At 38.5% G+C, this 13,356-nt stretch overlaps 1 protein-coding gene across 2 annotated transcripts in view; it reads right to left on the bottom strand.

Annotated features, from left to right (window-relative positions):
• Positions 1–3,946: 3,946 nt before the first annotated feature.
• SPAG1 (sperm associated antigen 1) overlaps positions 3,947–13,356 on the bottom strand; it is a 44,196-nt gene continuing 34,786 nt past the window's right edge. For both annotated transcript variants that reach the window (XM_075415789.1, XM_075415790.1), the window contains exons 15-19: positions 12,131–12,272; positions 11,105–11,231; positions 7,650–7,814; positions 5,294–5,665; positions 3,947–5,148 (exon numbers count right to left, since the gene is read on the bottom strand). In XM_075415789.1, coding sequence (XP_075271904.1) covers positions 5,017–5,148; positions 5,294–5,665; positions 7,650–7,814; positions 11,105–11,231; positions 12,131–12,272 — 938 coding nt within the window. In that variant the 3' untranslated portion in view covers positions 3,947–5,016. The remainder of the gene's footprint in view (positions 5,149–5,293; positions 5,666–7,649; positions 7,815–11,104; positions 11,232–12,130; positions 12,273–13,356) is intronic.

Consider the following 13,356-nt stretch of genomic DNA (forward strand, 5'->3'; position numbering starts at 1 on the left):
CTTCTAGTGGTCCTTTGCGTAGTGTGCTGATTAGCCTTGTAAAAAAGCTTGTGTTCCCAGAAGGTGCTTGTTTTCCTGTAAGGTGCTGACTGCTGTCATCTCGTGCTGCTTTTAAACACTTTCGTTTCATTAGGTGCACTTTGGAAGTTGGGTGCTCTGATACTTTGAATTACAAGTTCTGAAGTTAGTTGCATTTTGTACAAGTCTTCAGCCTGATTGCTGCTGTTTAAGATGAAGTCTGAGCTGCCTCTACATCAGGCAGGACTGTGGATGGTGTTCTGAGAGGGTGCAGCTCTGGCGTAAGCATGTTGCTCCTTAAACAAAATTGCACCATCTTGGTGCAAGTGGACAGGCTACGGTCAGATGGCTGAGCTGAACTCCAGCTCTTTCTCCCTCTGAAGTGATGCTTTTCTCGGTTTGCACAGTCTGCAGGAAGTTGGCTCTGAAACGCTGCAGACTGGTCAGTGTTTCTGGGTCGCGACTGGTGTTTTTTGCTTGGCTGAACTGCCTGTTCATTAGGCTCATTTTCTTGCCGATGTCACGACAGGCTCGGGAAGTAAGCAACTAAAACTGGTCGGGATGCGTTACAGAAGACATAGCTGGATCTGCCTCATCCAAACCCGTGTGTAAGCTGTATTTATATCAGAGTTGAATAACAAGAGGAGGACTGTTATGCTGGGTCAACTCAGAAGCCACCATCAGAGCATTATTTATACCATTTCCAATGGTAGATGCTCAAAGAGAGAATAAGAAACGGGACGAGTGAAGCACAGTGTGCCCTAGAAGTGGTGGCAAGGCATATGGGTGATTTTAGCCATGTCGTCAGGCAGTCTGAGTGGGGAACAAATGTGAATTTTGTATTTTGTCGGGAGGTTAGTGTTTACAGTTTGTGTTTGTGCTTTCTTCTTGATTGATCTCCCCTCCCCCTCCAGTCTGAACACTTTAAAAAAATTCATTGTTACTGAAAAGTTAAACGTGTGGAATTAGGATCAGCATTAACTGGATGAAGCATTTGCTGTTCATCAGCTTTACAACAGCAGTTTGTGAATTCTGCTGGAATTGTTGAGGCCTGTATAGAAACGTGTCTGTTAGTCACGAACTGAAATGCTCGCTTGTTCTTGAGGCAGAGGCTGGAGAGTGACATGGAGTGAAACGGGGCTCGGTGAGCCAGTCGTGCTTCTGTCAGCGCACGGGCAGTCCGACTGGTGGATGCCCTGCAAGGCCGCCTGTTTCTAAACCTCCGAGTAAGTTAAATTTCTGTGCAGCCCCGTACGACCACCTTCAGTCAGTTGTCTGAAGCCAGGCGTTGCTTGCTCTGTGCCGTGCAGCAGCAGGTGAACCTCCCCTTTGCTTCTGCTGTGTTTAGGTTTGAATTGTCTCATGCAATAGCAATGAAGTTATTGCTGATGTCTCAAGGTTTGGACACGTGTGATTTGGCTTTATCCTGTACACCCATGTAATGACTAACATCTCAATTTGTAGCAATGCAATCTAACCCTAACAGCTGGGAGCTGGGAGAGACCTGTGTCTGTGATTTAAACATAACTCTTCATTTCTCAGGGCCTCAATTTTACTGTGCAGGAAATTGGATATATCCTTTACTCACTTATAAGTAAACTTTATCAAATGATAGTGTTGTTTTCAGTCACCCTGAAATCATCTTTGATAATTTTATGTGCAACATTAAGAGATAACATTGATACAAAAGGGTTTGTTCACTTTTGTATAAGTTTTTAGCAGAAAACTTTAGCTGATTGATTTTGTAACTTTTTTTTATTCAGAGGTAATACTTTATATGTGAGGCAGTCTAAACAGCACTAATAAATTCAGTGCGGCACTGAATTTTCTTATGAGTCTATGAAAAAGATACAACACTTCCATTAATACACTAATACAGAAGATACTCCTCTCATTTATAGATCTACCAGTATAAGAATTCAATAAACCAAATATGTGTTTTCCACTGAACTAAACCACAGGAAGGATCAAGTTTACATCTGGTCTCCCAACGTGGTGGTTCATTTTCAGAAATTTTCTTCATGGTTCCTGGCCACTATGACTGATTTATGTCAGATTGCGAATCTCAAGAGGAAATGAATCTTAACATCTGCTGTACTGGAGAATACTTGAGATAGTTACAACTTTAAATAGATAAAAACAGTCATAAAAGCTTTTGTCCCAATGTTAACACATGCTTGTTTGTAGTGAAGCATCTGGATTTGGACAGCCCACCCTTTCATTGAATCAATGTCGCAAACTTTTGCATGTGTAAGCTGATTACCTTTTACTGGGATGTAAACATTTTTTTACTACCTTATGTCTCAGTCATTTTGATATGTAAATCCAAATTAATTTTTAAATAGTTGCCTGCTTAGTAAAATGCCATCACTCTCATGAGTAATAATACTTTAAAAGGCTAACCAAGCAGGTGGTCGAAAAATACTAACTGGAGTTAATGGCTAATCCCCAGACTGATGAAATTGCCCTTGGGTCAGAATCACAGAACGGCAGGGGTTGGAAGGCACCTCTGTGGATCATCTAGTCCAACTCCCCTGCCGAAGCAGGGTCACCTACCCTCTTCTCACCCTCTGCTCTGTGCTTTAGAAGACGGGTGACTACAAGGCGAAGCGCTGATTTTTCCAGTCGGGAGCTGTTTGCTATTTCACCTCTTGCTGACCACGTAGGACAGATGTGGGCACAAAGCTCCAACTGCAGCGGGTGGCTGCCAGGCAATGGGCTCAAGGGCAAACATTGCCGCAGGTCTCCACCTCCCCTCAGAACTTCTGAACAAGGGGGAGCTTCAGCCTCCTGACCTGCTGATCCCGGTCATTTTTACCCCAAGCTGAGTGAACCTCTGTCTCAGCGGATATGCAGGCCAGAAGGTAGTATCAGAAAAGGTATCCTCCTGGACTACTTTTCAGTTTCCAGTTTAATCGCTAGGGACTGATTAAAACTGTCCCAAAATTAACTGTGACACTGTATACCTCTCTGTGAAAACCCATTTGTCTGTTTCCTCACAGATAAATGATTTGTCAAGAACACTTTATTTAAAAATCTGTTGTCTTCTGAGGCCTTTTCATCTTTTTAGTAATGCAGGATTGTCTCCTATATTTACTAAATTATATTATGATTTACTGCTGCAAAGATTCTAATGTTTGTCTTCAGTGTCAAAACAAACTATACAAAGGAGATACAAACTCTAGCAGTCAAGACTGCTTCTTAGAGGGTATTTAAAGAGCTTATAATACTTGGGGGGTTTGGTGGCACAAAGATTTAATTTCATCAAGAGGGTTCAAGATGTGCTGGCTTGTGACACTGGCTCTTACTCAACTACAGTTTCCAAACAACTGAGACTATTTTAAAATTACATACGTGGTTTTTATGTTTTTACCAAAATAACTTTTTCCTAATCTATGTATTATTAATACAATCCTCCAATTTATTATTATTTAAACTTAATTCTTGTTGATTAACTTGTTACTTCTTAAAAACACTCTGAACTCCATTGAAAGAAAATCGACTAAGTTTCCTAAAGCCTGTCAGTAAGTTGCACGCAGTGAATCTTCTCTGAACATACTGAACTACAGTGGAAAAAACCAGGGAGATCGAAATCCCCAGCACACAAACTGGCACATGTGACTACCTTGCCACCATGACTGAAGAATGAGATGGGCACTTCGCTGGTTAAGTACATTTGGTTACGGCTAGATTAGACGACCCCTCCTGAACACAGCACAGTCTCGTAAAAGGAGGACCTTTAACAAGGAAAAACATCAGTTGTACAGCAGCGCTTTAGGGATTACAAGCCTCACTCTTGGCGCTCCAAGACAGAACTCGCAATCCACATGTCAGGATTATAAACCTAAGGAGTGTAGAACCAGAAAAGAGAATCCATAATTGAACTTTTCAAGAAAAAAACTTTATTTTTTTAATTAATATATACCTGAGAAAAATTTTCATTAGAACAACATTCTTAATGATATTTCTGCAGTGCTACTGAGTTTGATATGCATTTATATCACATGTGCAAAGAAGGCATTGGGGTATTTGAAAATTTAAAAGCTTCATCTGCAAAAAAGGAGCTTTGTCAGACTCAAACATAAAACATAAGTACTGCTGGAAATTTAAAAAAAAAAAAATCATACTGGTCCACAAAATGGTTTTACTTTTAGCTTTACAAATATGTCTGTAAACAGAAACAATCGGTCTTTTAAATAATCTGATTGCAAAACTAGAGTTAAATATTTTTACTGCTAAGTGCAGCCACTGCTTCTCCTGTTTACCACTGTCAAAGGCCATGCAAACCAGCAGCCCTTCCCCCCCCACAGAGGAAAAAAATAATTCTCTGTGCACTAAAAATTACTCGTTAAATGGGTATGTTTTTAAAATTATTATTTCATAATTGATTATTTTGATTCAAAATGTTCCATGACAAGCTAATATATTATTCATTCACCTTTGCTGCTAAGCTGTACTGCACCAAAAAAACTTAAATCCTTTTTGTATAGATCAGGGACAGTGAAGAAACAGGTGGCCTGTCGTAGTTTTTCTGAAAAATGTTAATACTTTTTGTAAACTCATTTTAGCAAAGCTATTGCTGACCCGTTTACCTTGAAGACACTTCTTTATCACAAGAGCATACAACTCACAAAATGGTATAACAAGTGATGACTAAAAGTGTATTATCTATTGTACCATCAAGATATTTCACATTATATAACGTAAAATATATTTTTATATTTATAATTAACATGGTCTAAATAAAATCAGTATGCCAAATAACATGAATTGTGTTACTGAACACAAAGACATGCATTAAATTCTAGAGATTAAAAATTTATACAGCAACAAGAAAAAAAGAGCAGCAAGTTTTAAATGCATATATGCTGTCAAAACAAAACAGAATTCGAACAGTCCAGGTGAAGACCCACTTCAAACCAGGCAAGTCTGCAGAGTTCATACATATCCATCTTATAAACATGAACTATATGCATGCAACCAATAAATTTTAACTTCTTAAAGTTCATAAACCTTTTTAAGGCTCTCAAGATCTTCTGAAGAATACTGATGATTCTGGTGTTCTGAAAGCAAGTCAAACAGTTGCTGAACCTGTTCTTTTTCATTTTTGCCAAGAAGGGCCAGCACCACCTGAAAAACACAGGTTTAGCAAAAATTAGCACAGTTAACTGAAAATCATCTTGTACATACACAAAATAAGCCTATCGTTTCAAGATACCAAAATCTCCTTCAGGCTCCTGTTCAACTTAAGTACACACTCAGTCAAGGTTCTTACCTTAAATCTTTCTGCTTTGCTCAGGTGGAAGAGGTGCTGATAGACAAGGCCAGGATCCTTTCCAACTATGTAATATTCCAATGACTGGATAAAAATCAAAAAGATTTCTCCTTCAAGCTTGTTACTTAGCAGCATTGGCAATTTTTTTGGATCAGTAATTGTTAAAAGATCTGCACAAGCAGCTTTATCCTTATTGGTATTCACTGTGTTTACAAGCTGACCAAAGTCGTAGGCATTAGATGGTTCTGAAACACACAGTTGCCCAGCGGTCTTCAGTGGCACGCTCTTCTGAGCTGCACCCTTAGAAGTTACATCACCAGTCACAACATCTTCTGATGTAGCAAACTGTCTCTCTTCCTGTTCATCAGTCACCTTCACAAAGAAAATGGCAGCAAATCATTTTAATATGGATAACCTAAAGCTTCATAAATTACATGCATACATGCATCAATAATGTCACTAAAGGTAGCAAGTTACTTTTCACAAAAGAAAGGCATCTATGTTCCTTTATGTCTTACTTTCCTTCCCCCAGAATAGCACCTCTCTAATTCACCTTTAAAGGTTTGTAGTCCAAAGTGTGCATTTTACATTTCCTTTCACTGCTTGGCACTCCACTGTAGAAAGACAACGGAAGACCACTGGGAGAAAGCTAAGGAGGACTGCATGCACACACAAAATGTGAAGTTGCAGCAGACAAGCAGAACTGAAGCTCAGTCACCAGACACCCATGTTTCATGTCACTGCTGTGCCTTCAGAACAGTACAGGTACGTGGCAGCTCTACCGGGTTGCTGTTTGCAGTCTCGCTGCAGAAGGAGAAAGCCCAGCCAGACCAGTGGGGTCTAACTGCCTGCAGACCCATGTAACTTGTTTGCAGCCTGTACCAAGTTTCATCAGTCGCTAGAAAACTAACCTTGGGTTCAACTACATTTGCTAAAATCCATTTCAAGCTATCAAGAGTTGTGGAATTAGTTTAAACTGACTAAATTCTCACAGAATGCAGTCTCTGCAACGGATGCCAAGGTCTTCGGGCAGTCTGAAGGTGCTGTACTGCACAGTACAGTGCTGTGCGGCAAGCTAGGTGAGTCATGTTTGGAAAACGCTGCCTTGGGCTTACAGATATTTAGTTCTGTATTTTCAACAGTCCTTAGTATCAAGAGAGAAATCTTGACTGTCATATATAATTATAGCAATGGTACAATAATGATAAATCCCAGGTTCTGATCAAATGTTCCTTACTTTCCTTTGCAGTCTGTTTTCATAGAACTACCCGGTACTACAGCAGCTGAGCCAGGGAAGGCTCTCTAAGGGGGCGGCTGCAATCGTGAGGGCAAACGTAAACGCTTCCTGCCCAACCCCTGGAAAAACTACCGCTGCCAGTGATGTAGTTAGCTTGTCCCTGAACAATGCGGTCACTTCCCAGATCTCCTCTGAACACTCTCCAGGTCCCTCTGTTTGTCACAACTCAGAGCTTAGCCAACACTATACCCGGCTTACGCCAGTTACATAAAATCCCAGAACTCATGACAATGTGAAGTATTTCAATAAAACAGGTTGTTTCTATATTAGTAACTGCAGTTTCCATTATACCACCATTGTGAAATTACATTATCAAATTACAGTATCACTGTACAGACTAGTAACTATGTATTTTCACTACATATTCACTACATATTTTAAAAGGAAAAGGGGAATAAACCCCAATCTTAAAGGACCAGCAAAGCTACAATCCAAAAATACCAGATGACTAAGAAAATCCTTTCATTGCCTAATTCCCAGAATTCTGCAAGGCTAACATTTTGATCCAGTATATAACATCACATCACATCACGGGTTTCTTTTGTAAGATCCTACCGGTATTTTACCCATACCCTTCCTCTTCAAAGCAGGACTTCATTCGTCAGACCAGTAACTTTACTACTAGCCCAAGAACAGCCAGCATGCCTGCTGAGAGGGAACCTCTGCCAGCACAGCGCCAGAGGCTTCCCGAGGAGCACAGACATGAAAAGCAGAACTGCAATTTGACAGCTGTATTCCATAAAAGAGGCATTTCAAAGTCTAAGTAGTTCTTGCTTACAAGGAGCATATCCTCAAGTTTAGTGCCATCTAAATGTACTTTTTTCCACTTCTGCTGCACTTCTGAATACACTTCAAAGCAGTCCAAGCTTTACTGTAGAATGTGATGGACACTGAATACGTTATATTCAAGAATCCTCCAATTTGCCCTCAAAATAACATGAAAAATACAACCCCATCCCCCAAAAACGTAGAGCTCAGAAGTGTAAACAAAAGCTTTAATATTATCTCTTCAAATTTGTGGCTTCTGTACTGCCTGCTTTTAAAAATGAACAGGCATACCTCTTGTATGGTTATTTTCTTCCTTTGCTTTTGTTGACTGCCAGCTACCGCGCTGCTGTCAAGGTTAAGCAGCTGGGTTACCTCCTCCAGCTCCTTTTTTGCTTCAAGAACATTTGGATCTATTAGAAGTACTCTGCTGAAATCATCCACACTGGCTCGATAATTCTGTAAGTAGAAGGGAAAATAGTTTTTTCATAAGTGTATCACTAGAAAAATAAATTTGAACTACCACACTCTCCTTACAGTTAAGAAAAATAAAATGCTAGGATCTTGCCATTAAGTAGAAAAAAAATAATCTAAATACAGACAGTGTAATTTCATTACAGGGGAAAAAAGGACACTGGGGATGACTCTGAGTTAGTATTTTGCGACTAAATACTTCCGTATTAAATATGTAATATGAAATTATTTATTCCAAGAAACATATTCCCTGTATCAGAGCACAGATTATTGAAGACTGCTGCTTTTAAACAGAATTTCTTACAGTGTAACACTGCTTCAGGGTTAATATAATGTGAGTCCATCAACAGTTTGCGTAGTTGCTTTGCCAACAGAGTTAAATTAAGCTTAGATTAAAAATATACCTAATCTTCCTGGGCTTCAATCCAACAGACCACCTCTTCCAGCTTGAGAAGGGAAATTTTTGGTAATACTTTCAAAGACTGAGATAATGTTATGAATAAACAGGGATAAACAGGGATTAGAAGGACAAACACAGCAACAGAGTGGCATTAGAACACAGTTCTTCAATAGTCAGTCTTGTCATTTGTTCAATGTTTCTCTTTCAAATTCTGACATTAGGAATTACGATTTTTTAGACTATATTTTCCGGAGAGACAAAGTTAATAGCATCAATTCTCAGGAAGACTGAAGTATCACACAGAAAAATCAAGACACCCTGAGGGCTGGAGTATCAAAAATAAGGATGAAATGTAGCAGTGCACAGTAGAAGACCATGCAGACAGTAAAAGATCAGCGTAATTTCTTTGTGAGAGGGACCTCATATGTCTTCTGTTCCCAAGCAGTATCGTAAGGTTACTATAAGGCATTCACATTATCATGAAAAAAAATCCTCACATACCAGCTGAGGTATTTCCTCAGCATCTCAACTGTAATAAAAGCACCAGTGTACAAGTCACTCCTATCCTCTTTCCTACACGGAATATTTTGGTCAATACTGATGACCAGTATTCAAGGTGCAGAGACACCGCAGGAAGTCTGTAAGTGAACTGAAGTCTGCTGTATCTTGAAAGAAGAGTTAAGTGAACTAGAATTTTTTAGCCTTAGCAAATGAATGCGGAAAGGGGGCAGATTAACTAGAAAACACTACTAATTAAGCTAAACTATTTGAATTACAGATGCAAAAATTCACAACTACAGAGAAATGAGATTCTGGAACACGCCTCTGAAAATGATCACAAGGGTCATAAAACAACCAGCCCTCCTGGATTTAAAATTTCAGCCTGCCAGACTGCTCAACAAAACTTGTATGAGACGGTTGTTCCCAAAGCAAGAGACTGGACATCAGTTGTAGGAGATGTGGTCCGGAGTCCTGTGTCCTATGTTATAGGCCAAATTCACCACGCAGGCATGATTTTTACCTAGTTTTCCCTTAACTACATCTCAGTATATCTATCAAAAAACCCCTCATTTACTACATTAAATTCCACTGCAGCTTTCGTGGTTAAATATCTGCTTATCTATATACAAATAACACTTCCCCGCTTAGTTAGGTCTTTGCCAAACTACATGCTTTTAGCTCTTAAGATTTTTCATTACGGAGTCATTTGTCAACCTCAAATCACTTTCGTTGCTTTCTCTGGTTTTACGAATTACTCACATCCCTGGAATAAGCAACAATGCAGGCATTAAATCCAACCACAACAAAGTATTTTGGGAGTCCCCAGCTCAGACTGTTCCGAAGGAATCCATGAACAGTGTGTTTCAGGTTATGTCTTCAATAATACAAAACCAGCATTTCTTTTCTAGGATATTCAAAAAAGCAAAAGTGATTTCTCCAATTCTTCACGTTCTTCGTTAGCATGTACTTCTCTGTTTTTGACTGGTAGAAACACTATATCCTTTTGTTCACATTTATACAAATTTTTTAATCAACTTCAACAACATACAGTTAGAGATGATTAATACCAGGTAGCTTGGTACAGTTACGGAAAAGATTTTATACAAAATGAAGACTTTTCACCTTCTTTGAAAATTAATCAAAGCAAACTTTCAAAATTTCATAGCTACAGTAACAGAGGAACAAATTTATCACAAAAGATTCCACAGTTCCTACGACTTGCATTTGCAATTATAACATGGGATGAGAACAGGCTAGTATACTGCTGCGCACAAACAGGTTGTCCTCAGGTGATCTGTTAGCTGAGACAAACGGGTAATTTTTTGGTAAGGCCTAAAACTTAATGGAGGTCTGAGGTCAGTATTCATCTGATGGACATTGCTGAAACTTCGTGGACGCTTGGAGTGATCACCCTCAGTTATAAAGAGCAACATGGGAGAAAGCACTTAAGATGCATGTTTAAGGACACCTGTAGAATTTAATACAAATTAGATGATGATAGCTGCCATCATGAGCCAACAGAAGGGAGAAGCTCATAGTTCAATACCAGGTAAGAGCTGACAGGTAGGGTAAAGATTGCTATGAAAGAATTATGAAGTGTAGAGGCCAATTAACATGACCAAAGCAGGGGAACCAACAGAGGGATGGACAAAAGAAATGACATGGTTCAAGTGATGGAACACGAGATTTGCAGTCACATTCTGTATCAATATGAGCAATATAATTCTTCATTTATGACCATCAGGTAAAAGGATACTCAAAAAAAAAATGCATGTAAGATGAGCACAGTACAGACAACCACCACACTGCATAGATGGGAAGGAAAAGGTTGAGTACTGACACTGTCCACAGAGTGAGAGTGTAGAGAACTGACCAAGATTCATTCTGTGTTTCGGGAAGGAAAAGAGGGAGAATGCAGACAATTAAAACCCTGGTTTAATATGACAAACACTCAAATATGAGCAGATGCCAAAAAACAGCTTGAGATTTTAGTCTGGACAGATGAAGACAGACTTGGAGAAAATCCATTTGTGATCAGCAACAATACAGTAAAAACCTTAACAGAAAAAACAGACCGGGATACCCAGAAGAATATTAGAACATTATAAGTTGAAAAACTCCTTAAACACAAACCTCACTTATTCCAATATTCTTGTATTTTCTCAAATTATTACAAGTCAACATGCAGGTTTTTATGTTGGAAAAATATTTGTATAATATTTTATGTACACTTAATGCTCTACAAAGTAATGAATCATCAGCACCGCATACTTTGTTTGTATTCACCCATCAGCTGCAACTACCTGATTGCCTTTGCAGAGGATAAGCAAATTTAGAAGTGCTTAAGAATACCTGCCATGTTCTTTTTCCTCACCTGTAATCCTTTGTACGCTAGTGCTCTTCTATAAAAAGCCTTAATATTAGAATCTTCTATCTGAAGAACATGATCACAATCCTGCTTAGCCTCTTCATATTTATACAGTTTCAAGTAACAGAGAGCTCTAACAGAAAAACAGAATATACTGCAATATAAGTAAATTCTACAGTGCTGTAGTGCCAACAGTATCTGACTCATAAATGTTAATTACAATACTTCACACAATTCAGTCTTAATGTGGTATTTTTTAAAGTACATCAAAATCAGTAAGTATTAGTGACATCACTTGGATGGATTTAGAGAGGGCCAATTACTGCCATAAATGTCAAAATTCAAGTATGACTACTGCTTGAAGTTAGGCAGGTATGCAAGTATCTTAGTATAATATGATAGTATATTAGTGGATATAGTATGGATTTTATACAGCCATTTCAGGTAAAAATGTGCTCTAAACTAAATAAGCAATACTGTTTTCCACACCTAATTATTACTTGGAAGTCCCTATTCAAGTACTGACCTAATCAAATCCTTCTTAGTTTGTGAAAGCTGGTAAGATTATGGCATAAAGTATTATGTTGCAGAATTAGGTCAACCTTTAAAATAATGCTGTTGTATGACATGTTCCTACTTCTGTTTTCTCAAAATGTACATTTTTGCTGAATTATTACTCTTTATATTTGAAATACAGCTACTATACATTAGTTTTTAACTAAAATCATACCAGTATTCTCAAAAAATGCTGCAAAATGCTATGCTGATTGTAACTTCACTATTGCTTACTTGTAATTTTCACTATTGCTTACTCTACAAGGATTTTAAGATACATATCAGTGACATCAATACCTGCTCCCCTTGGAAAATAATGGGGTTTAACAAAAAATCAATTTTCTTGTTAGAAACACTCATCAAACGGGGAAAAAAAACCCAACATTTTTTTACAACAGTAACTAAAGGGATGCAAAATCTCCATTTGCAGTGAGAAAATATAGCTATTGTTATCCCACAAAGGTTTTGGATCTTTACCTGTTAGTGTAGATCGTACATTCCTCTGTATTTAACTTCATGCATTCACTGTATTTATTCACAGCTTCTTCATATTTACCCTTTTTGACAAAATCATTCCCTTCATTCTTTAATGTCTTGAACAACTTCTCACCTTTCTCACCTACATTACAGAAGGATCACAGCGTTACATAAGAAGGTCAGTTCATTAAGGGTAGCCGAATTATCTACCCAGACTAAGAATCAATGCCTGGCAACTGGAGTATTTTTACCGGTCTGCACATTGCCATCTCTGCCCCAGATCTCCCTGGCGCTCTAAGAAAGGCATAAACTACGTTTGGCACAACACATCCTTCCCCATGCACGAGGGTAACTATTTTGCTGAAAATAATGGGAACGCAACAGAGAGCTCTACACTTTTTCACCTCCTTCTGTCTACCCCTTCCATGTGGTAGACAGGGACTATGTATCTCCACTGAGATACCAGTTTTATTTACAATGGTGGAGATGTATCAGCAGGATTAACAGCCTTCTAGATCTCCACCATCACACCAAGGCAGCCATAATTTGATCTAATATTCTTTCTGCAAGCAACTATCTATCACTATTATTATGCTAAACTGACAATGACAAATCATCACACCAGTAAAGGTTAGTGATACATCAGTAATATTCTGTTAATAATTATTTATAAAAGATACTTTGAGGAACCTGAAAACACCTAACTACTTTCTTAAATTAATATTATGTTCTTCCATAATTGTCTTTCCCTCTAAACTCCACATCATTCGCTGCATATACTTCTGGGCTAGACTACAATTTTTAGGTATGTTTGCAGTGGAAAATCAATCCTGACTGCAGTTTCATGTCTCTGTTGTGAGCAAACAATAATTAGTAACATAGCTCTAACTAAATCATAATGGAAAAATCTACCTTTTGTACCTTGCTAAAGAATATGAGTCCCTTGCCAAGCCTCAGGTTATAAACACTGTATATAACCAGATAATTTTAATCAATAACTAAACTCTGTGAGTTCTTTTATAAAAACAAGGCAGTCTCCTATGTCAGAAAACTTCACGTGAACTTGGGAAAACAATTAAGTAACAACAGGAAACCAGAACAGACTGATGCAAGACACACAACTCTGGTTGTAAGACATAAAAAACAACAGTCGATAGTTGTAAAAAAGTGTCCGCCAAGAGTGAGGTTTAACCACTGACTGAACACTACTGCTGGCACGCGTCCGG

The sequence above is a fragment of the Opisthocomus hoazin genome, chromosome 3, assembly GCF_030867145.1.
Source record: "Opisthocomus hoazin isolate bOpiHoa1 chromosome 3, bOpiHoa1.hap1, whole genome shotgun sequence".
NCBI lineage: Eukaryota > Metazoa > Chordata > Aves > Opisthocomiformes > Opisthocomidae > Opisthocomus > Opisthocomus hoazin.